Below are 26,214 nucleotides of genomic sequence, written 5' to 3' on the forward strand. Positions count from 1 at the left end.
AGTTCCTTACTCCCAGGTGCTGCAGCCACTGCAAGGTGACATTCAAAAAGGAAGCATGGTAGAGCCATTCACTGGCATGCAGGAACCTCCTGGTATTCTTTCCCTCCAGCATCTGGAACAATCCTACATCTTCTCAATAAGCCTGAATCAAATGGTGAAAGACCTACAGCTGCATACTGTGCAAAATCTGTTTGGTCAGCTACTGAAGGCATAATACCCCGTGTACCACTCATGCGGCAGCTGCAGATTTGGTTACCCTCTTTCACTGCGAGGTCCTCTGCTATGTGTCTACCCACGTGTTATCAACTGCAGTGAGCAGCTGCATATGTATTTGCACTTCCTCATAAAACTGAAGAAAGGCCATGACCAGGAATGGAGACTGGTGGAGGCGAGGCAGAAGTGAAGAAGCACCCACCGCAACGATATAGCAGCAGGTGCGCAGGGAGGAGCGTCCTATATGACATGGACCCCAAGGTCCCTTGTAACCTGGACAAATGGATGGCACAACCTTCTCCAATGGGGACCAAAGTCCAGGATGCCTTCTTCCTGGCTCAAGGGGCTTCTACCAACAGGGCAAGGGACCAAGAGGTGGGACCTCTGGTGTTCACCACAAATCCCAACATGTGCAGGGCAGGAAGCATCATCCAGGCTTCAAGGGTTCTCCCGAAACTCAGCCCTGCGAGAAGCTGAAGAAATCATTTCTTGCACTCACAAGTGTGGAGCAAATGGGGAAAGTGCTCTCTCCCAATTGGATGCCAAAGTTGGAGATGGGTCATCAGGAGCTGAGGTCGGAGTGTTCCATGTCTCATCTGTGTGGCAGCTGCCGGCCACATTGTCCCCACCCTCACCACCAGCAAGGTGCTCTCCTCCTTGTCTTCGCTCAGATGACTACGCAGGAAAGGTGGATACATATGAACCTGGACCGCTATGCAAAGACAAAGAAGACCCACACCAAGAAATTGGGGCTGGTGAAAACCAGTGGGATGGAGAAGGCAAAGCTGCATCCTCCAGAGCAATGCAGCAGCAATGGAGAAAATGGGGACCCAGATGCTCAGGAGCTCATGTCCTTTAATGGGTCATCTGGGAGGATGGGACAGCCTATTCTAGTGACTGTTCAGATCCATAGTCCTCCCCGTTTACCTTGCCAAAATATAACTAAAGAAAAGGGAGCCCCCCCCCCTTGCCATATGGCAGGCAGCCCCAATTCCACCAAGAAATAGACTTGGGGCAGCCCATAACATAAACCCTTGTCCCACCCACCCTTTAAAATACAATTAAACCAATTACAATTAAAACATACTTAAAAACAAGAGCAATAAATAGCCAATAAATGATAACTGTTGCCAATCAGGGACCAATACATTTAATTTATAATTTATTATTTTATCTTCATTTATTTTACAATAAATTTATAAATAATAATAAATAATAAAATAATAAATAATAATAAATAACAAAACTTTTATTTATGCCCTGCTTTTCTGCTACAGGAGCAATCAAAGTGGCTTACATGATTAAAAGGCAGCAGAATGGAATAACTGTGATTTACTGATATCAGTGAAAACTGTTACTGTGGTTTTAAAATATCTGTGATTCAAAACTGTGATTTTCTGTGATCTGTACACTACGATACTGTTGCTACTGATCCAGGATTGAATCAGTAATTTTCTGTTATTTCAGTGGTTCCTGTGACCTGTGGCCACTACTGTATTTTTATTTGTTAATTAATTTGTGTAATATTAAAATATGTATTTATGTTATTTAAATAATATAAAAATAATTGACAAATGTTGAGGGGTTCGGACCCGTTGGACCTCCCTGGCTATGCCCTTAGTAGTAAACCAATGCATAAATCAATTTTTCTTACCATAATATCAGAAGAATTCAAAATAGTTTTTGAAGAGATATCATCAATACAAACAGTTGGATGTTTGCTCTTCATATGTTTCTTTAGGTTGGAATTAGATGTCTTGAAAAAATAGCTTGTTTTTACATAAATTGCATTCTGCAATACTGTCACTTTTTGGAGAAAAAAACCTCCAAATAGGACTCCTAAATTTCTGTGTTTTATTCATTTTAAGACACTGATTGTTACAGTCAGAGTTCCAGCAGTGATCTGTGAAAAAGTCCCAGTTCTGTGAAAATCACAGTTTGGAGCTCAAGAGCAGAATGAATCACAGTCACTGAAAACGTAGCAGTTCTATGAAAATCACAGTTTGGAGCTCAAGAGCAGAATGTGTGGCTGCATCCACACTGCAGAAATAATCCAGTTTCAATCACTTAAGGCAGTCAATATAACACTACATACAGTCTGTACTATACTATATCTAACCCCCCCCCCTTAAAAAAGGGTTAAACACATTGCACTTTAAAATCAACTGTTAAAATACTGATAATAACAACAATCTACTGGGAAATAGTAGAATTATACTTAAGGTGGGGAGAAATCATTAGCCGATTATTCTATTCGGGGAAAGCATCATTCCTATCATAAATCCAATCTCTGTTATATACATCATTTTATATATATAATGATGTAAGTCAGGGCGGATTTGGGGGGGGGGGGTTGGGGACTCCTTTGAGATCCCCTGAGATGATATGTAGTTTGTTCTTTATGTCTTGTAAATTAGTCTTGAGAGTTGAAAGTTACATCAGAATTTTTAATACTGCTCTCTGGTTTTTTCATTCTGTAATTATAGCATTTTCGAGGTATCCTCTTATTTTTTTCAGCAATTTGCTTCACTGTGTCATCCAAAATACTCTTCAACAGAAATTCTAATGTTCCAATCTCGATTATTGTATATGGATGATTAGATAATTACAACAGAGATGTATCTCATTTACCAAAACATATACATTTGTACTGACAATATTGTCTCTTCATAACACACATTAGAGCAACTGTATATGCATATATAACACTGTACTGTATCCTTGTAATTGTCTCTAATGATCCAAGTCCATGTAATAAAGCTGCAGCAACCCAGTCCCATCAATCAAACTGAAAAAATCATCATTGGTGCTTGCAGCAACGAGGCATGAAAATATGGCATGTGGTCTTCACAGGTAGCAGAGTCCTTCATTGATTCTACCTTTTCAATGGTGAAAATTATTTTTGTCAGGACGGCTACCTCCGGAGTGCTTTGAGGCCGTTTCGACCCTTAGTTGGTCTTCATCAGCAAACTTGAATCATTCTGTGCCGGACTAACATTGCCAGTTATGTCACGTTTCTAGACATACAAGGTTAACAGAAATTAGTACAGCAATTAACAGGGATAATAAGATACATAATAATATACAATATCAAGATAACAGTATTTTAGCTTACCCACGTCTCCAAACAGTTTGGCTTGACTGATAAGAGGATTGCTCAGTAAGAATTTACAGAGAGTGTATATTGTAATATACTTTGCCTCTACAATAGGATACAGGTGATTATCTAGAGCATGTAATTTCTTAAAGGTATATCCATTAGGTTATGTAGTCCTACAAGTCCCACAAAGAAAGCCTGAAAACTTGGCTGAATGTATATCACAATACTATTCATATACATCCAATGGCATTTGTAGTAAATATCAACCTGTAATGACATATTGTCCGTACATTTCCAACAAAAAATAACAATAACAACAATTAACCTTAAGTTATCATCCTGTCCTCCAAACCCATATTAATGAACTGACATTAATTAATCACATCTTTACCCTTATGTGTAATATTGTCTAATGATTAAATTTCAGCAGACTTACAAGAACGAACTTAAATCTAGACGTTCATTTAAACCCTTAGGTGTGTTAGATGTTAACTTATGAATCCAAAAAGACTCTCTTTGTAAGAGTTTAGTTTGTCTGTTTCCACTATAAAATGAACCAAATTTGACTTGCTCAATTACAAAGAATTTTAAAGAATCAGGAGAATGATGTAATTGTGAAAAGTGTGTAACCAATGTGGTATCCAAACTTTTATTCCGAATAGTACTTTTATGTTCGGAAATTCTAGTTCTTAATGGTCTAGTAGTTTGACCTACATATATTTTCTGACAGGGGCATACAATCACATAGGCGGGTTATAGACCGCCGCTTTGAGGCGGTCTGCCGCCGCCGCCGCCGCTTGCTCCGTGCGGGAGCCGTAGCAGCCACACCGCGCGGCTCCCGCGCGGAGCAAAAAAGGAGCTCCAAAATGGAGCTCCTTCTTGCGGCGCCTCTATGATGTCGCGAGGCGCCGCTGGCGCATTCGCGACGTCATAGGCGCCGCGACACGTTCAGACGCTATGCGTCCGATACGTAAAGATGGCGCCGGCCGTGTGGAACAGCCGGCGCCATATTGTACGGACAGAGTCCGTATTAGACCCAGGGGCGTCTAGAAGAGACGCCCCTTTTTTAAAATGGGACGTCCTGCGGACGTCCCAAGTGCCAGTGTGTAACCGGCCATAGATAACATTTAGAGAATTGCAGTTAGTAAATGATTTCAACTCAAAGCATTCCTTTGTTATTGGATGGGTAAAAGATTTTATATTTAAAGATAGTTTACAACAGGATTAAACACATTACACTTTAAAATCAACTGTTAAAATACTGATAATAACAACAATCTACTGGGAAATAGTAGAATTATACTTAAGGTGGGGAGAAATTAGCCGATTGTTCTATTCGGGGAAAACATCATTCCTATCATAAATCCAATCTCTGTTATATACATCATTTTATATATATAATGATGTAAGTCAGGGTGGATTTGGGGGGCTTTTGGGGCTCCTTTGAGATCCCCTGAGATGATATGTAGTTTGTTCTTTATGTCTTGTAAATTAGTCTTGAAAGTTGAAAGTTACATCAGAATTTTTAATACTGCTCTCTGGTTTTTTCATTCTGTAATCAGATTATAGCATTTTCGAGGTATCCTCTTATTTTTTTCAGCAATTTGCTTCACTGTGTCATCCAAAATACTCTTCGACAGAAATTCTAATGCTGGCTTTGTTCCAGTCTCAACTGGGGCACTATGCGAGACGTTGAAGGCTTTCATGGCTGGCATCCATATTTTTTTTGTGGGTTTTTTGGGGCTATGTGGCCAAGTTCTAGAAGAGTTTCTTCCTGACGTTTCGCCACTATCTGTGGCTGGCATTTTCAGAGAAACAAAACAATACACATGCAAATCGCTCCTGCCTTTCCAGGTTGCACAATATATATACCCAAGTCCTTTCCACACGTACTAGGGTCAAGGCCCGTGAGGAAGGTAAGACACTTCCTAACCCTAGCACACCCCTTTCTAACCCTAGTACGCGTGGAGCACGTACTTTGTGCGCGTTTGTAACACGCCTATGTGTTCCAATTACTATGAGAGTGAATGAATATTCAACTAGCATCATTTTATATGGATTACAGTTCCCCCCTCCCAAACCAAACAATTAAAAGGTTAAAAAAAATATCTGAAGCACCCTGATAAATTCTAACTGAAAGATTGCACCTTTTATTTTTCCCATAGTGGGTCCAACTATTAACATGGCCATTACTAGAAGCAAAATTTAATTGGGGACAAAACACTGGACTTATAGCGAGGGGTCCTTCTGTTTGGAGGTGAGGGTGGCTGTGAAGAATGACAAGTTATACTTACCAAGAAGATTCATTCTGGGATGGCAGGAGGAGCAATCCACCGCATATGGGTTTATCCTTGCGTGCCAACCCAACTAAGACAGGAATCTGTGCCAACCTTACTGCCTTCAGCTCTAGAAATTTATGTTGTGCCTCTTGTCTCTTGATGTCCAAATGCCTTGTGCAGACAGGTGCTTGCAGTGCACTCCCCATCCTGACAAGCTCATATCTGTTGCTACCTTTATTTGATTGTGAATCCTCAAAAGTAGTCCCTTGTCCAGATTTCTGCCCAGCAGCCAGCACTTCAATTCCCTTCTCACGTGAAATGGTATTTTGATTGCAATGCTGTTTTCTTCCAACATCTCTCTACTATTGGAGTGATAGTCTCTGTAAACATCTTCCCCATGTCACCAATTGAATTGCCAATATTAATTGTACCATCACTTTGGCGAATCACATTAAATCTGCCGTTTCTGAAGTCACTTAAATGTGCCTATTTCCTGTTTTATTTTCGTTTTTCTCTCCATGGACAAATGTATGTAACTACTGTCGGTATTTATTAGAGCTTCTAAAAGGCATTAATCTCAAAGTGTGCAATGTATGTTTAGGTCTGTCATTACCTTCCTCTTTGAATCCACTTTCATTAAGAGCCACCCCAGTGCCTCACAGAGGGGTCCAGTTTGCACCAGACTGGTATTGATACCAGCACTGATGTGCTACTGCTTGCCCTCCGAGTGACTGCTCGGAGGATGTGGAGGTATGTCTTGTGAGAACAGCTGGCCCTTGTGAGATTTAGGGAGAGTTCTAGGCAAAATCTCACCCGTTATCACAGAGAAGTCTTGCACTATTTGGAGCAAGACTTCAAGGCCTTAAATAGGCCAGCACACATGGCTCCGATTAGTTGGAGCTAGGCCATCAATACGACTCATCCCACCCACCCATGTTTCATGTTTACATTTTACCATATCCTCAGGCTTTGACTGGTTGCATTTGAGGGACAGGAGGGAATTTTCCCTTGCTATTGGAGCATGGTTTTTGGGGTTTTTTGCCCTGCCTGGGGCTACTGGATATGTTGAATAATGTACTCCTTTAAATATATGGTGTATTTGATCTTGGCTGACACTTAGTTGTTGTGTCCTGTCTTAATAATTCTGGTGCCGCTTGGCAGGTGCTGCCTGTGCAAAGGTTCATTTCCTACCTTTTATGTGCATCATAAGCTCACAGCATGTGTTGGCTTGTCACAACTAGGGCTACTGAAAGGTGACAGGCTCATTGGACACAAGATGAATCTCGAACTGTGATCTTGGAAAGGGTTTGAATAGTGGGAGCCTTTGACTTGCATTCTGGGCCATGGTGGGATGGTGAACCCTGTCTTCCCTACACCTGAATTGACATTCAGTTTAGCTGCATTCAGCAAATTATCATGACAGTGGTTGATTTATGAGGGCAGGTTGATTTACGATGGGATTACGAGTAATTTATTACTACTGTGACTGGTTCATGCACCTTCTTAAAATTAATTTATGATTGCTATGATTATGCTTGTAATTTAATTTATGACCCAATCATGATTAGTTTATTGTATGCTTTATGAATACATTGTGATTTATGACCCAATTATGATTGATGTGTGACCCCTGTATAGACATTATTGTTGTGGCCATCTTTTAATCCAACACATGGTGTCCGGTTCCTGATCTGTCCTGGTGCAATCTGTCACCAAGATAAGGATAAACCTGGGCTCTTTTTTGCCTCAAGTAATCTATCAATGGAATCAGTACTTTTGTGAAGACTCTTGGTGCTGAGGACAGGCCAAATGGAAGAGCCTTGAACTGATAGTATTCTCCCTGGAATTCAAACCTGAGGAAGCTAAGCTCTTGTCCACTGCTGCCATTGGTACATGGAGATATATTTGGAGCATCCTTTCTGTATTTAGTTCTTTATCATTATCCTCATCTGAAGAAACATTCTGTAATATCAGCATATTTCTCCATTAAATCCTGATCCCATTCTTCATGGCCTTCCTCTATTTCCATCTCATCCATGTATTTCCCTTTCCTTTAACACCTTCTTGGTATTGCAGTTTTAAAATTCCCATTAACTTCTTCTGTAAGCTCCCTGTCTTGTCTTTTGAATACCTCTTCTTTTCCCCTTATTGTTCTCTTTTAACTTATAGCTTTGTTATGTATCTAGTTCTGTGTGTTGTGTTTTATTTGGTGCACCATTAATTAAATTTATTAAGTTTGATAAAGTAATCTCATTTTCCCCTTAACAATCTTGTTGTATAATATTAATTCTTAATATATTATTTAATTAATTCCTCGGTGCATTTTTAATTAATGTTTTAAATTAAGGCAATAGTTTTTGTGATCTGTATGAATTAAATTATATTTTATATTAAATCTGTCATCAGTTTCTGAACGAATGTGACTTCTCCTTGTTGTTCCTTCTCCACTAGTTGTTGGGAATTGCCTCTGTCTGCCTGCTAATGGTTGTGCTCCATTTGAGGCTGGCAGTTCCTTAAACCTTTTTCTTGCATCTCTGGTATGTAAATTCTAGTCTTGCTGTTATGAGGTTTTTTGCTCTTTCTGTCTTTTCTCCTTCCATCTAATTCATTCTCATTAGAGGTTTGAAATATTTTTTGTAAATTTTCTTTCTTTTGCTCTTAAGACATGTTGGGCAGCAGTCATCTGGGAATCATTTCTCAGTATTTCCCTCTCTCACCTTTGCTATCCAATTTAATCACTGTTGTTTTTAAGTTTTCCTTCTAAGATATTTCCTTTCTTTCCTTGTCCCTTTTTCATCCTGATTCTAATTACTGCTCCGGTTTTACTGGAGAGGGGCAAAATACGTCAGGTTGGCTGGGCAAGAAAACAAAAACTGAGGGAGAAGGGGGAGTAGTAATGGTAAAAATGAAAATTAACTTTGACTCCTGCCTTAGTCGGTTTGGCATGCGGGGATAAACCCGTAAGTGTTAAATGCCTGTACTGCATCCACAAGGTTCAGAGTTCGATCCCAGAAACTCCAAGGTCCATTCAGCCTTCCATCGTTTCATAGGTTGGTAAAATGAGTACCCAGCTTGTTGCAGGCAATTAGCTTACATACTGTACAATGCTTAGGAAATGCTATTGCTACATGGTGGATTGCTCCACCTGCCATCCTGAGAATGATTTTACCCCGAACTGGTTTGGGATGAACAGCAAACCTTTCCTAGTAAGAAGTTTGATGTAGCTGGACCAAGCATATTGAACTAATATTCTTGGGGGAGGGGGAGGGAGGGAGCCGATGCATAAGCCAATGGAATGCTATCATAAACATGATATAACAATGCACAAAACAGTTATACAAGAGAGGATGAAAAGGGGCAAAAGAAATAGTAAAAAGGAAGATGGTGTTACAATTCTCCAGACTGAAACTAGACTGGACTAATATGTCATCTGTACCACTGAAGAGTAAGAATATTAAAGGGAAGTGTGATACAGTGGAAGGCAGACCACAGGTTTACAGGAAAGTCCCCCAAATGGTATCTGATGAAAGTTCAAGTTCACCCAGTGTGTTTCCAGGGCTGAGCAGTATTTTGAATCCTAGCCTCCAGAGTCATAGTCCAAAACTCATACACCATGCAGGCTGTCACTTACTATCAATAAACCTCAATCTTACTTCAGCCCACCTCTGAACTACTTGATTTTCTTTTGAGGAGAGAACTTTCCATATTTGCTAAAAGTAGTCCATCTGCTGGACTACCTACTGAAGAATCCTTATTGCATTAGCTGAGACAAAAGAAATCATAGGAAGCAGATAAATTGCTATCCAACTCCTTCTGGAAAGATTAAGAAGTTCCAGACAACCTGCGCAGAATGCTACCTCAGGTTGTTTTAACTTTTCAAAGTGTTAAAATGTAAGCTCTGCAACACACATACCTACAAAAAAATCAAGAAATAGTGGGTGAAATCCTGAATACTCTTCCATCTAAACCAACAGACAGGTTTTCCAGCAGGATTTTAGGTCTGTATTTTAGATAACGTGTTATGATGTAAGTATCTTCTTCCAGGGAACCCCTTCTCCTTGACCAAGAAACAATTCAACACCCAATTCAACTGTGAAGAGAGGTTCATCATTTCCTTAGAAGGATGGAAGAGAACCAGGTGGAAAAATATGCTGCTTCTTAGTTGTGATGATGTCCTCAGAACGTCACCCTCAGAACTTCATTGGGACTGAATGAAAGGCATTCCGTGTTAATATTATCTTAGCTCAGTCTTGTGCCCAAAGCAAGCAAAAATCACATCTCCTTCATGTGCATTTGAATAGTAAGTCTATAAACTTTCTGCTTGTGCTTGAAGATGTGGACTTGGATTGTTTAAGACAGAGAATAGATTGTCTGCCATTTGGCTTTTGTACCCATTTTATTCCCAATGACAGTGAACCATTCGAGTCAGGCTTTTTTTATCACATGCAGTTGTAGAGCTCTGGATACTGAAATTTCTCATGTGGAAGGCTGAAAGGGTGGAATCAGTCTCAACAGTTGGTGCTATTTTTGCTTACCATTATGCTAGATGGGAACATATGCTGAACCACTATACTGCACATAGTCTTGGCATCAAAGTGCTCAATGAATACACTTGCAAGATCACAGAAGCACTCTGGTAATACATGAGTCACAATCCTTTCTTAGGATTTGGCTTCAATCAATTTGCTTTTTTTCTATGCAGGAGTGGACGGAGAAGAATATTCTGGAAAGGACAGAATAGAGTCATTTAATGGGCAAATCACCGGACCGTTTGGCAGTCTCCTTAGTGCCCAAACATATTGACATGATTCCATCTTTATCAGCCAAATGCTTGGGTTGAGTAGCTTGGTAACACATCTTCACAGTATATTCCTCCTTCCCACACTGTAGTGTAAGGAAAGAAGGGACTGAAAAGAAAAGCAGGAAGAACAAATTGAGGCCAGAAAGCCTGTAACAGGTTCAGAACTCACAAACCCCTGCATTCTTCCTTAAGACAGGACAAGTAACAAGAAGGATTTTTCCCCACCAGAAGAAATAGGAAGTTAGATACAAGGAATTATCCTCATTGTAGTGCCTTTGCCCTCCCAAGAACACTGAATTTTTATACAAAGATCACAATAATATAATGATTATCAAAGAGCCTACTGATATTCAGCCAAGTAGTTAAAAGTAGCTTTCAGTACATTCCTTTAAGCATTCTGAAAATATGATCCAGAAGGCATACAAGTACCTCACAACATCAATATTAATTACTGCTCTTAATGGTGTATAAAGAAAAGCAACATTTAGTTAATCGAAACATTTATGATCACACAAACATTCTTGACTATATTCAAGAAAAATTGCAGGATTATTTTTTCAAAATGAGGCCTTTAAGCAGAACACATGACGATCAGCAAGCAATGGCTGACATGCAACAGCCTTACCAGACTCAGTTTAAAATAAAATTCCGAACACTAAACAGGTGCTCCAAAATCAAGAGCAAAGTCTTCTTGCTCACAGAGCAATTATTTCTCCTAGTTAATTAAAAATGCCTCATTCTGCCAGGGCCATGTTCTTTGACTGTAGTTTATCCATTTCTTGACCAATACTTCCTTCCACTGTATCACACTGTGCGAGGAAAGCCTGAAAACAAAATTGAAGAAGTGTGAGACAATATATTAGGATCTCTTTGAAAAGCCCTTTCCCCCTAAGGAAAAAAAACTCATTTTTTTCAGATTAAACAGTGGATGCAAGAAACTATTAGATGACTGTTAGATCATGGCCATCCTCTGTGTCCATGGTATAGTGAAATAAACATTCTTCTGCCTCATTCACTCAGGATGCATCTGCACTGCAGAAATAATCTAGGTTGGCACACTTTAACTGCCATATCTCAATGCTATGGAATTCTGGGAATTGTACTTTGTTGTTGCACCAGAGCTCTCTGACAGAGAAGAATAAATATATCACAAAACTACTGTTAAGACAAGGCAGCAGCTTTAGTGACTGCCAGTCACACCTGAACCACAACATTCAGCTATGGAAGTGACCAAAAAAGTGTGTTAATTGTTGAATAATAAATTCAGTTGTTGATTTTTTTTCTTTTATCATCTGAAGCACCCAAATGCTTGAGTCAGGATGCATTGGTAGCCATTTTGTCTGTGAACATTATTTCCATTACTTGCAAAAGGATGTTAATCATTACTAGAAAGGCAGGCCTTCATTATGGTATTGAGGTATTCAATTGTATGTGTTTAATATTTCAATGGCCTGTTACAGACAGCCAAAATAAAGCTGCTTTGAGTCACAGTGGAGGTATGGTGTTTCAATTATGCATGTGTCTTAAGAGTCCAGAAGCCACACCAAAGCCATGCTCCAGTCCTTAGGGCTGGAGCGTGGCTTTGGTGCAACTTCTGGACTCTTAGGACACATGCATCATTGAAACACCATACCTCCACTGTGACTCGAAGCAGCTTTATTTTGGCTGTCTGTAAGACACTAATAAATCCTACAATAAGTTGTGATAAAAAAAACACACCTACACTTCCTAGAATTCCACAGCACTAAACTATGGCAGTTAAAGTAGTGTCAAGCTTGATTATCTTTGCAGTGTGACAGCAGCCTCAATTATTCCCAGTGGTGTTGCTGCTGAGTCTAAAGATGAAAAAAATAAACAAGGCTTCAAGATAATTTGCTCTATGGACCTTTAGCACCAGTCTGTTTGGAAAGAGAACAGGCTAACCTATGTCAAAGCAGTAGCCATTTCTTTGGTTTCCAATTCAGTTCCACAGACAGTACTCTCAAGAGCCAGTCAGGAAGCTGCCAGCGTGATACAAGAGAATTAGCAGCTAGTTTGAATAGCTTCTTTCTGGTGGCAAGTGTGAGCAACTGAATGAGTTCACTCAGTTTGTCTCTCCACAGATGGAGGCACAAAGAGCTCCCAGGCTTACAGGGAAGGAGGAAGAGAAATATGATGGCCAGAAGGAAGGAACTGCTAATCAGTGAACAAGTGAGGTTTATTTTTAAATTTAAATAGTGACCATAGGGAGAATATTTAAATAAATAAAATGGAGTTGGGCAGAGAGTAGTGTGTGTGCTTCCCCAAGGTACCATGGGGTGCCAGTGCAGCCCTCCTTCTCCCTGCAGTTGCCCACACCTGCAATAATATTTGCATATACAAACATACCTTATAGACACGTTTTCTTAGGTCAGTCCTGAAGCCAATTTAGCTTGTCAGAACCATTAAGTGGTGAAATAAACACAATGTGTCATAATACAGCTGTGGCCACCAAGACATTCCAGCTGCCTTATTCTAGGTCAGGGAACTACTGTGGGCCTGGAGACTGATTTTCTGCCTTGGGACCGTCTTTTGGAAACTGCACAGACTGTTCAAAGTACCAAAAACTAAGATCCACCTCTGCTTTTGAAAAACAGTTTTAAACTGTTTTAAATGGTGGTGGTAGGGTGCTTCTAGGAGCAATACTGTCATCCTTATTTTGGGTTTTAAAAAAGGCAGTCAAGGGTGTCTGGAGGGGGCATGTACTTCAAAAGCAGCTTGGGAGTTCATTTGGCCCCAGGGTCTCATTTGCCCCACCCTCCTCTACATTAAGACTAAACTATGTGCATGAGAAAACTACACAGGTTAAGGCAAAGGCTCATTTCTGAATGTTCAGTAAGAGGAATCCTTCCCAGTCCTAAATGTTGTGGTTTTCCAATTGTCTGAACAGTTTAGTTGAAATATTCATATGAAAGAAGTGAAGAAAAACTGCTTCATAGCAAATATTGAAAACTTCGTTGGCAAGGGTCAATCACAACAATTCCTATGCCATCTTTTCTCCCAATAAAGGTAAGCTATAGATAAGACAAAATTCCATTCTTTTTTTCTTTAGGTTGATTAAGAGAACCACCATTTGCTTGTTCCTTGTTTAAAAAACAGCAGATGTTCAACAAGGTCCACTGAACATCAACACAGTATGAAAAACGGTATTTTTACTTTCAGGGGCCTAAATATCTAAAGGAATCAGATCCCAGCTGATCTCGGCAGCTAAGCAGGGTAAGCCCTTGCTAGTACTCGGATGGGAAACCGCCAATGAATACCAGGTTCCGTAGTTCAGAGGAAGGAACTAGCAAAACTACTGCTAAGAATTCCTTGCATAAGAATACATTATGAAATTCATGGGGTTGGATTAAGTCAACAGGCAACTTGAAGGTGTGCGCGCACACACATATTCAAATGCACCATGCACCCATTTATTTTACTTTTAACTGTATAATTGTTTAACTGTGTATTTTTAACTGACTTCTTCATCAACGGATACTAAAACCTATGCAGAACTGCTTATGTTTCACTGGACTGGAGACTGAATGGTTTTCAATGCAGTTTCCAGTTATTTTTTGTAAATAATTATAATTTTTTTAGCATTGGTTGTTTCTACTGTGAACAGATGACCCACTCTTCCCCAGATATTTTCCTGATTATTTTCTTAATTGTTAACACTATCAGTTAACCAAGTTCTTTAATGAACTGTTGTAATGCATGCTATTGTCTTTATTGTCTTCTTATTTTATTCTTTTTTGCTCTTATTTTTATTGTACTTACTTTTGTTAGAAACAATTGAGGGTTTTTTTTAATAAAAAGGGGCAAAGAAATGCACTCAAATTATAAACAAAAGTTTTTGGTTTGGAGAGTGAGAGTGATGTAATACTTTGACTGTTGGATTAGAACTGTGGGCAACTAGAGTTAAAATCCCCAGTTCATATGGAGTCCTACTGAGTAATCTTGAACATGTCACACTCTCTCAGCCTCAGTGGAAGGCACTGGCAAACCACCTCTGTCAAGAATATTCTATGATAGAGTCATCTTAAGGATCTCCATAACTCAGAAACCACTTGAAGGCACACAACAACAATTTAATTATTAAAAATACACTGTTCTTATTTAACATTTACTCATAAAACTATTTTAAGGTTGAAGATTTGGCAAGTCTTCAATACAAGTTATGTACATTTCCTTAAGGACTGAAAGTTCCACTTTCTAATTTCTGCAGCACATGAGCACATTTGACAAAGGACTTACCTGAACCTTTTTCACTAGCCCTTTCTTTTTCTGTTTACAGTCACTGAAGTTCTCAGGAAGAGTCTGAAATAAAAACAAAGATAGATGCAAAATTGATGTTGCCTGTTCCTGAAAACAATATATTTAGCCTTATGTCCAAATACAGACTTCACAAAAGATGCTTCATTAATATGTATACCCAAGCTGGCATTTTAACCAAAACAGAATCAGTCAGCCTGTATCACCTTAGTTCAGTTAATCAGTTCAACAGCAAAGCTAATGTATTATACAGCATGCCTAGCATTATCTGTGAATCACAGCAGAATATTTAGCTATGTTGTGGCATGTGCAGAGTATAATCACTACACAGTGTTGCCAAAATAAAGTATGCAATTACAACTGTTGATAAAAGCTCTTAAGACTTGTTGCCTAGTCTTTTAGAAAGCAGATAAAAAGGTGGAATATAAAGTTCCTCTTAACACAAACTTTAGATGACGGTTTTCACTGTTTGTCACAAACTGCTACAGAAGGTAATTCAGGTCAATAATGAGACTCTTGTTTAGGCCTTGAAGGTGTGCCTTTTAATGCATTGATTCTGCAGATTAATAATAAAGCTACTCAAATTTAACACAAGTTTAAAGAACAGTTGTGTTAACTGTCTACTACTCTGCTGGATTCAGCCTCTCCAGCAACATATATCAAATGCCAAAATTTTCCTGCTTGCCATTTCCATGTTAATTTTTGCAATCAGATCAACACTGAGCAAAATCCAATGCCAGTCCTACCTAGAGTACAACCACTGGGATCAATGAGACTTAGACTAGCTTTGATAACAAGGTCAATGAGTATACTCTAGCTGTGACTGATACATTTGCTGATTTCCTGATACTTACAGAAGTCAGTGTACCTACCTACACTACCATTTCCCTACAGAGTATGTTTTTACTAAATTTCTCCATTCACAAAAGGCTTCTGTCAGTGGAATGGGGTATGAATTTCAACTGTCTCTCCTCATAATGCCTGGTGCCCCCTTTCTAGATCTCCTCTGGAGCCTTCATTTGACAGAAGAAATCAACCAAAGCATGAGCTCATCTTGTCATGTAAGCATTCAGTTAGTTGTTCAAAAGACCACATAAAAGGGTGCTGGTTCTTTTGGGGAAATTTCCAATAACAGACCACATATCCCTCAAAGGTATACTTCACAACTATAGATAGCAAGCATAATATTTTCCACTGGATATGAAATTCAACTTCCTGGAAATGTCAAGTGACATCCCTAACTCCCTCCCCCCCTTCCACTTTAATGCTTCTAGCTTATGGATTTCTTAAGGTAAGTCTGAAAATGTGTGGGTGACATCTAATGTAATCTCCAAAGATATAAGACAGGCTGGGAAGAACTGTGAGAAATCAGGCCTTTCGCATAACTGGGACCAGCAGGAGTATGCAAAATAAACAAAATACCACAAATCACAAAATGTAAACACAGGCTCCACAACACAGCATTATTTGGCACAGAATTTTTAGGCTTTTAATGCACAGCACAAATACTTCAGAAAATGTCTTAGAAGATGTTATGACAAGGAAAAGACATAAAATTATGAAAGGTACTGATATTTAATCCCAAAGGAACAAAAATTAGGATCCAAAATGGTTCAGAAGATACCTTGTTTATCCAAATAGAGGTTTATGGTGCACAAGCTACAGATTGTAAAAACTTCTTCTTTGGGCACAAAGAACTGTACAACATTACCCATGTATATGTTTCATTGCCTTGTTGTTTTTTTAAAACTTGTCCTACTTGCTGTATGCCTCCCTAAGACCCTTTTGGTGGGTGGGATATAAGTCCTTCAAATAAACAGAAGATAATTTTTCAAGAATTCAATTTTTTTTCCTTACAACAGCCTTGTTTTGCTCAGCATTATGATAATTTCCATACTGACGATGGAGCCTGTGGTTGACTTATTTATGACTTCCCCCTAATGATTTTATGACTCCTGGGGCTACTCATTTAAACCAGGATGACCTGATTTATGCTCTCAAACACCAACCTACATCACTTCTGGGCTGCATACGACAAAGTGTATACCTCCATAACCAACCCCTGCCCACTCCAACAGTAGGTATTCTCAGAACAATTCTGGATCATAAATGAAGCTATGGGTAATCTTATTCTGAGCTGAAAATAAGAATGTGTTAATTTGATTAAACCCCCCTTCCCCAGCATTCTATAACATAATGTATTTTCTGCAAGAGGAAAGGGGGAGGTTTGCTAGGCAACAGGAGAATGTGATTAAGAATGCACACAAGAATGCAAGAAGCCCATCTAATCACTATAGATAACTCAAGCATGTTACAGCTAGCAAGTAGATGTTTAAAATGAATAAAGAGAGAAACGAATTATTACAGTGGCATTGAGGAACTGCTGCAGTCAATATATATGCTTTATAATTTATCACAGCTAGGAGGCTTTACAACTGTAACTTAAAAGAAGTAATTCAATACTTGGCAAGATCCCCAGAGACTATTAAATGGCAAGGACACTAACTTAACCTCATTAACTCACTAAAAAATCAGCTTGAGGAAAACATAAAATAATATTTAAATTAGATCTCACCATCTTTCCTTTTTACCTTAAGTCAGCTTACGTCTCCTCTCCAGGAATACGTTGTCCAACTATTCAAGGTTTTAAGTGGTGAACTTGGCAATATACCTTGAGTTACAATAACATTTAAATATTCAATTAAAATAAAATTCAACAACAAAGATAATGTAACTCGTTGGGGTGCTTATACAAGACTCTCACCAACTGAGTTTAAGGGCCCAGTGAAGGCAACATCTTAGTAGAGCAGTTCTCAGTTTAGATTACCTTCAAATGTACTATGTGACTATTCCAGTTCAAAATATTGGATTTTATTTTTAAAGCCCTAAATTGTTTGTGACCTGAAATTTTTTTAAAGATTACCGTCATCAACCCACACCTGTTAGCACTATGGTCTGGTAAGTATATAGATCTGTCCAATGACTAGCTTAGACAGCTTTAGGAAATCTCTTCTGGCAGGCCTTTGCTGAATAGAACCACTCAGCCAAAAATGAACCCCTTCCCACATGTATTGTCTATCACTCAGCCCATTCAATTATTTTACGCATTATTAACAGCTAATTTTAATTGACAAAACTTTAACTGTAATGTGTTTAATCTCTTTTGGGGGATGGCGGGGATATTATATGTACAATGTATTGTATATTGTATTGGACTGATTTTTAGATGTAAGCCATTTGATTGTTTGGCAACAGAAAAGCGGGCTATAAATAAAGTTGTTATTGTTACTGGATGGGGCTTTCATGGGTCCCAGTTTGGCACTCCTTGCTTTGAGAACCCTATGAGTATTTCATTCTCTGTAGCCTGTTAGGCATCAATTAAGAATATGATTTCAATGTGATCATGAAGAATGTATTATTTTTTCTTGATTTATTATCTCCATATACACGTAAAGTTAATAAACAATATTATAACAACTAATTCTTTATTAACTAAGCAAAATAGCTATTGCATTTAGGTCGTATTTGTCAGAACACGAACGCAGCCAATTTATAGGTTTTTAGAATTCACAAAACTCGAACTTACTCTTCAAATATTGTGAAGTCCTATAAAATACTAATTACATGTGCGTCATTATTTCCAGCAGTCCTGCAGACATTCCAGTGCTAGACAGGGCAAAAAACAATGAAATCCTATTGCAAATTTCAGCATGCTTTGAGATCAGGGTATCTGACATACCCAAAGCCATGCCAGACTCTTTCCGGGAGGGCAGAAGTGGGGTGGAGCAGTGTCTGTCAGCCTTTTTCTGTGTGTTTCTTTAATCATACTCCCCCCTGCCCACTGCAGGGCTGGCATAAAGCTTCCCCTGAATTGTGTACATCTGTGGGAGTTGGGAGAGCTTTGGTCCTTTGCCTCTACCATCCTGCCCCTGCACACTTCTGATCCCTTTCCTTTACTGATGTGTGTGTGTTACAGAGAGAGAGAGAGAGAGAGAGAGAGAGAGAGAGAGAGAGAGATGGGCCTTTCTGCAGAAGCTGGGATCTAAGTCCAGCTCTTTTCGTGGGAGGAGGGATTTGAAGCCAAACCTCTTCAAAGACAACAGGTACCTTGAATGGCAAAATACAGATTTTCCAGTAATTATGGGGACATTGACTGAGGCACCACACATTTGCCCTCTTAAATTGTATAAGGACATCGATTCATTTTTAAGGTTATTCTCGCATGAATGAGCAAGTTGTTTAAGTATTAATTATACAAATATATTGTTGACTGTTAGCATAGGTGTGTTTGATTCCATTCTCATAGTCAGTGAATACCGTTGGGATTAGAACATCAACACTATTATAGAGAACATGGAAAAATTAACCATTTGCTTTTTAAAAAGAAGATGTTAACAGAGTTTCAAAAGCACATCCTGACAAAGAGAATAAATATTTTGCTGTTTAAATAATCTAGCTGTAACATTCACAAACATGTAATAAATATTTCGTAGAAAACCCTCCCAATTATGTGTTAAAGAACTACTGTTTAGCTAAGTGAAGGTAGATAGCCTGCACTTGGCATCAAGGTTTGGCTGCTTCCACCTGCCTAGCCTTATTCCAGAAGGAACTGCAAAAAGACTTTGTACCCCCCTCTGAGGCTGCATCGGCACTGCAAAAATAATCCAGTCTCACAACACTTTAACTACCATGGCTCAGTGCTATGGAATTCTGGGAACTGTGGTTCTGTGAAGCATTTAGCCTTCTCTGTCAGAGAGCTCTAATGCCACAACAAACTATAAATTCCAGAATTTCACAGCATTGAGCTATAGCAGTTAAAGTGATGTCAAGATGGATTATTTCTGCAGTGGGGATGCAGCCCACATGTACTTATGTACTCTTATGGAGAGATTAATGTTTTCAGCCTACAGACTACTTTTTGTATGTGAAAGCACCTTAGAAATATATCCCAGAGCTCGCTTCAGCAGCACATATACTAAAATTACAAATATATCCCTTTAATGCAGCATCTTCCAAAGAAGTGGCTTTTTCCATATTGGTTGTTCTGGTGATATGCAGCCTAGAGATAGCCAAAAGGTGAGCTGCCATAGGATGCCTTTTCTTGGCTTAAGAAGTGAGACCTTGGTGGTGGGTCTCCTGCTGCTACTGCTGGAGAGTGGGCTGCCTGAAGTGCATTATGGTTGTTGTGTTTTATTTCTTCCTCTTCTGCTGATAGTTTGATGTGAGCAAGGAATCTTATTGTTAGCTCTTTCAGTAGGAACAGATGAATAAATTCCATACGCTAAGTGCTGTGATGTTACTATTGATATTAAATACTGTAACTAACTTGTTGGTATGTTTTACATTGGTTTAAATTTTTACGTGCCTTAAATAAATCTGTTAAAATATAGCATATATTTAAGGTTAGGTTATAAAAACTATTACTGGAATGACACTGAGCATAACTTGTGGCTAAATGAAAACTTCAACCTGATTTGTAATTAATTGTGGAGACTGAAGCAAGCTGTTGGGAAATAATATTTTGGGAGAGAAAATGAACTCTCATAAGAGCTCACTTTTATAACTCCAAGTTGGGCATTATTCTGTGTCTAATATATATCCATTTTATTATATGTTATTTAGAGTACATATAATATATTGCTATTCAAATGGATTCCATAGCCCAAGCTTAAGGCAAGAAAATGTTCCATATATTAATATATACATCACTTGTGTAGATTTTATTTCTGTGTAGAAAAAAGCAGACAGAATTGTGCATGAGAAGAGAGTATGTATCCATTTTGGTGCATATAATCACACTACATACTAATTCAGTAAAATAAAAACATTTAATTAATTCTGATGTCAAACATGCAATACATGTATGCATACATACTGGTGTATGGAAACCATCATTCATGAATAACACCATAAGAAGAGCGTTATGTAACCTCTGACCAATCACTGATCAATGGGAAGCTCTGAATGGTCCTTAGCAACTTCATACAAAGTGCTCTTTAAGTTGTTCATAATAGTGTCTTGTAGGATTGTCCAACCTTAAAACATCTGAAGAGAAAAACATTTTGTTCTCACAGATATCAACAATTTCTTGTAACTTTGAGAAATTTCAATAGTTTCTAAATGTATCTGCATTTATTATTTTTTGACATCAATCTAAAGTAGTGCATCAGAAATCAAAACATACAAGGAAGATGTTTTGCTTCTCCTATATAGCACTGGAAAATGCTTTTTCCAAATCCCTGCTCAGGGACGTGAAAACAACTCACCATGTATTGTTCAAAACAGAAAGTCAAAATCTCTAGTATAGGATGGGCAAATCCAACAAGTGCATAATTCTACTTCTCTTTGGTGCAAGGATCACCAAAAATGCCCCAAAATATGGAGGGCAAAGCAAAGCAAAACTAGAGTTTATCCAAAGTCCACTTCTGGTTCGGAGTTTCTTTGACGTTAAACAGTGTGGGTTGTGGATGAGGGCTGAGGTCTATTTAAGGTATGGATAGCCAATTTCTGAAATCTTATAGGACAGGCAATTCAGCCTTTTGCCCAGAAAAAGAATAAATCTGAGCCACAAAGACAGCCATGGGGGCCTCACGTGTCTCCCCCATCAACTTAGTGCACAAGGTGTGACAGGTAAATGCTCTTATAACTAGACTTAGTCAAACCAGTTCCATTGATTTCAGTTGGCCTACTCAAAGTATATTTAGGTCTGGTTCGAATAAGCTTTCAACTAAATTCAACACTCTTCTCTAAATCAGCATTCTCACGTTGGGTTGCCAACAACTCACATTATCCCTAGCCAGCATAAACTACCTCCCCCCCAAAATTAACACATATGATCCAGGGAGAATGGCCCCCCTCTGGGTTCTCAAAGCTATTATGGCAAGGAATGATAACAGTTGTAGGCCAACACATTTTGAGGCCACCAGTTAAAGAAGGCTACACTATAGTAATGAATTTGAAAGGCTATCAATACAGGGTTTTGCAGAAAAGGCACACATACCGGTAAGTATTGCTGTGGTGCCACTGTGCTGCAGATGTCCACTCAAGAAAAGGACAACAGCAAATTTTTGAAAGCCTCATAAACTATTCATTTTGTGTTTCCCATCAGATTACGTAAACCTAATATTTCCAAAGGCAGGCTTCATTACAAAAAATACACTAAAACCAACTGAGATTTCTCGGAGAGCCATAACAAACTGAAATAATCATTTACTCACAATAGCATCAATCTGTTCCAGAATTTTCATGAACTGCTCAGCAGTTCCCTTTATACGCTTGTCCAACTGGTGAAGTGCTTCAGTTTGAAGATTCTTTTCCAGAAAACCCTGAGTGGAAAATGTACATTTAATCCATTTCTAAGATCTATGATGGCTACATGAATGTTGTTAACATTAACTGAACAAATCATATACAGATCACTGTCACACATGTATGTCTGTTCATTCTCATTTTCTCCCCATTTATTCATTCTCTCATAAATGCATACTTGACCCACAGATTCAACCATCCATAGCTTCCAAAAAGGTAACTTTGGCCCCATACAGATAGGCCAAAATAATGCTGCTTCGGTTCACTCTGGAGGTATGCTGTTTAAATGATGCATGCGTCCTAAGAGTCCGGAAGCTGTGCCAAAGCTACGATCCAGTCCTAAGGACTGGAGTGCAGCTTTAGCGCAGCCTTCCGGACTCTTAGGATGAATGCATCATTTAAATAGCATACCTCCAAAGTGACCCGAAGCAGCTCTATTTTGGCCTGCTTGTATGGGGCCTTTGATACTGCCATTTTATATAAGAAACACCATTTACTATGCCATTGTATTTAATGGGATCTAAGCATCTATGGATTTTGGTATCCATAGGGGTACTGATACCAAAACCCAGAGAATACCAAGGGCCCATGGTATATATCATTGACCATTCTCATCCCTCTGCATGCTCTGCCCATTTTCATATATATGAACACTCATGTTTTCCCCTATTTGATCACATAGGCATACCTTCTCCTATTCACTCTTCTTATTATCTGTTTGTCTCTATCACACACAATCTCCCTATATTTTCACTGATAAACCACTCTCTCACATTCTCACTGTTTGAAACACCTTCCCCATTTAAAGATACACCCTCCTCTGTTTTTACACACAGACGTGTCTTCCTTTATTTTCTCTGTTTTCACACTCCCATGTTCTTCTCTACCCTCTCTCTCACTCACACCTACACCCACAAACACACAACCATCCCTTATGCATTGTCATTGATTCACACTTCCCCATTCACAGACATTTTCCCACGAAGATTCTCTTCTATTCACACACATGCAGGATGGATTAGATTCCCTTCTTCTAACACACAAGGAAGAGTCCCCTCTCATACATGGAACTGCATTCCATCAACACTATCACAATGGTTATACCAGCAACGAAAAGATATAAAGGCAAATGAACTATTTCACCAATAAAGCAACTCACTTTCTGAATACCTCCAAGTTCTTTATTAACTTCCTCTATTTTCTTTGCTACCTGTTCCGCTGACAATTCCAAATCTTTTAATTTCTTCAGTTCGGCCTCTTCATCAGGACTCTTCTGTGCATTAAAAAGAAAAAATATATATCATTTCATTGACTGAGGATTTGAGGTATTTTATTCAATAAAGAATGTATGATAGCACATGCTTAAAGGCTCAAGGATGCAATTCAGATCACTGGGCTCTGTCTATTTATTACAGTTATGCATCATCTTAAGTAATTTAAAAATAATAGATTCACTATTTGAAAGGTACAAGCATGTGAAAACAAATATAGGTACTGGCAAACTCTAGTAGCAATTTATTTGTTACCACTATCATTTTCCTGAGCGAAAGAAAAGTGAGCAAAGCATCAGGAGCCCTGCATCAGTGGTTAAATGACTGTACTGCAGCCACTCACTCACAAACCATAAGGTTGCGAGTTCAACACCAGCAAAAGGGTTCAAGCTCAACTCAGGCTTGCATCCTTCCGAGGTCGCTAAAATGAGTACCCAGATTAGCTTATACTTTGTAAACTGCTTAGGGTTAGATGTTTTTGGGTATCTTATTCTACACGCAGGCTATATTTTTCATTATTTTATTCTCTCTATATACTGTAAAATAAGGCCTAATACATGGCTTGGGCCAATACTTGCACAAGGGTTAATAGAGAAATGCAAATAATCTTCTGCTCATGCTTCTTTGGATCCAAGGCACAGGTTTGATGTAACTCCATTCCCCTTAAACTACATTTCAAGTGAGAAATCAATCACAGGTAAGTGATTTGGAGACTCTAGTATCACTGAATAAAAACATTTAGTATGGTACAGTTACCCTTTTTCCAATAAGCATGACTTTACAACCATTTTTCACTCCAAATGTGGACAACGGCTGCTCCATTTCTTTTAGGGATCTTCCTAGGAGGAAAAAACAAACCCACACACTTATTTTGGAAACTATAATGTGACAAAAAGTTTAATATTTTAAACTAATTCAAAATATGGAATCAGATATAATTATCATATCTTCTATGAATAAATACTTATATAAAACTGTTAAATATCACATATTTTCATCAAAATACCTCAAAATGATTTGCTGTTGTATGCAGTGTATGAACACCATGCTGCTGGAGCGCCTGGAAACCAGCCCCTGTGTAAATGGCCAGGCAGCTTCCAGGCAGCTTGGGAGCATTTGGCAGTGCAAAAAGGCCATCTGTTTTGGCCCATCCTTTGATCTCACCTTGATATTGCACCTTCCCCAATCCTCCTCTGAGCCATGCAAAGGGAGGAGTTTGGAAGCCTTTGTTCCCATTTTGCTTAACAGCAATTCATTGTGTCACCCTAATCAACAAACTACAGTGAACATTACTGTGGGCTGCATCCTCACTACATAAATAATCCAGTTTGACACCACTTTATCTGCCATGGCTAATGTATAGAATTTTGAGAATTGTAGTTTTGTGGGACATTTAGCCTTCTCTGTCAGAGAGCTCTGGGGCCACAACAAACTACAATTCCCAGAATTCCACAGCACTGAGTTATGGCAGTTAAGGTAGTGTCTAACTTGATTATTCCTGCAGTGTGGAAGCAGCTTTCATTAATGGTTGTCAATCAGGATGATGCAATGAACTGCTGTTAAGCAAGAGCGAGAATCATAGAATCACAGAGTTGGAAGAGCCCCAAGGGTCATCCAGTCCAAGCCCCCTGCCATGCAGGAACTCTCAATCAAAGCATCCCCGACAGATGGCCATCAAGCCTCCAAATTCCTCCCCTTGCATGGCTCAGAGGAGAAGCAGGGAAGATGCAATATCAAGGTGAGATCGAAGTAAGTCACCCACCTAGTGCTATTATATACCAGTCTGGACTCATACAAATCATTACAAAACACATTTATCCTTTTTAAAAATCTTCTTTTCTATGACGAACAAATTTAGAAGTTATCATAAAAAGCAAGATGTAAGTAAAAACAGAAAACCAAGGAAATCACTGATTTCCCCCCAATATTTCTTTGATATTTAAGTATTTGAGAATTTATGGCATCTGTATTTTACAACTGTTGGTGCTCACTATTTTTGCCTCCTAAAATCCTGGTATGTTAAACTGGGAGGGAAGGTTTCAGAATTAAAGCAGGAGTAATAATGTCAAGAGAGCAAGTGTGGCGTAGTGGTTTGAGTGCTGGACCAGGACACTGGAGAACATAGTTTGAGTCCCTGTTTGGCCACGAAACCCCACTGGGTGGCCTTGGGCATGTACTTTTTCAGCCTCAGGGGAAGCTAATGGCAAACCTCCTGTGATGATCCCTCCATGGTCTAAGCAGCCAAACAGCAGGCCTGCCTTGGCTCTTAGTCCCAGCAGTTCCTTAGCTTCTCCCTGGGTCTCCTGGTCTATGTTCCTATCCTTGTCGAGTTGAAGATGACCTCTGGAGATCCTCGAATCACGCTGCCACCATCCAGTGAATTCGTATTGGATTTCCCTTAACATACACTGGCACTTGTTAAAGACTTCTACTCTTGCTAATCTTCTCAAGCATCAACCGAGCTAAGACATGTGTAAAGGAGTGTCGAAGTAGCAGATACTATTAAGGAAGTTTATTATAATTAAACAAAACAGAACATAAAGATATAAATCATGCAAGATCCTAAAGGCTTTGCAGGTACAATATGTGTAATTCTAAAAGTATTTGTTTCATGCAAGCAACCCGAAAAATAATAAATGAGGACTAAACGTTCTAATCTGACACATTCTCACCTAATTGATATATTGATGTAATATGCTGGCCTTGATGGATTTAAAATATATTTACAGGTCTTAGCTTAGCATAGACTATCTGCCTGAATTATGCCTTCTTGCTATAGGCATAACACTGCAGTTGTCCTAACCTGTAAGACTAACTCGAGGGAGACATTCCCTCCTTAAATTCTCACTGTAGAAACTACTAATTGCTGAAGACAACTGCCACTCTCCAACTGTCACCTGGTCTCAGAGACTTTTTCTCTTAGAAGCTTCTGGAATAAACTCTCACTCCTGCTCACTGATTGGTCAA

General features: G+C 39.0%; 1 protein-coding gene across 2 annotated transcripts in view; it reads right to left on the reverse strand.

Moving 5' to 3' along the window:
• Nucleotides 1-1,476: 1,476 nt before the first annotated feature.
• Nucleotides 1,477-26,214, reverse strand: part of LOC149309411 (BAG family molecular chaperone regulator 1-like) — a 31,694-nt gene continuing 6,956 nt past the window's right edge. The window contains exons 3-8 of one of the 2 annotated variants that reach the window (XR_016281900.1): nt 24,004-24,086; nt 23,136-23,249; nt 21,886-21,993; nt 14,651-14,713; nt 9,506-11,217; nt 1,477-3,230 (exon numbers count right to left, since the gene is read on the reverse strand). Coding sequence is in view for 1 of the 2 variants with exons in the window: in XM_089532401.1 (XP_089388527.1) it covers nt 11,128-11,217; nt 14,651-14,713; nt 21,886-21,993; nt 23,136-23,249; nt 24,004-24,086 (458 nt within the window). In the remaining variant the exon portion in view is untranslated. Of the gene's footprint in view, nt 3,231-7,056; nt 11,218-14,650; nt 14,714-21,885; nt 21,994-23,135; nt 23,250-24,003; nt 24,087-26,214 lie in introns of those variants that run through there. The other variant, XM_089532401.1, reaches the window with a different exon arrangement.

Source organism: Sceloporus occidentalis, unplaced genomic scaffold (genome assembly GCF_023333645.1).
Source record: "Sceloporus occidentalis isolate IW3139 unplaced genomic scaffold, rSceOcc1.0.p SCAF_7, whole genome shotgun sequence".
In the NCBI taxonomy this organism is placed as follows: domain Eukaryota; kingdom Metazoa; phylum Chordata; class Lepidosauria; order Squamata; family Phrynosomatidae; genus Sceloporus; species Sceloporus occidentalis.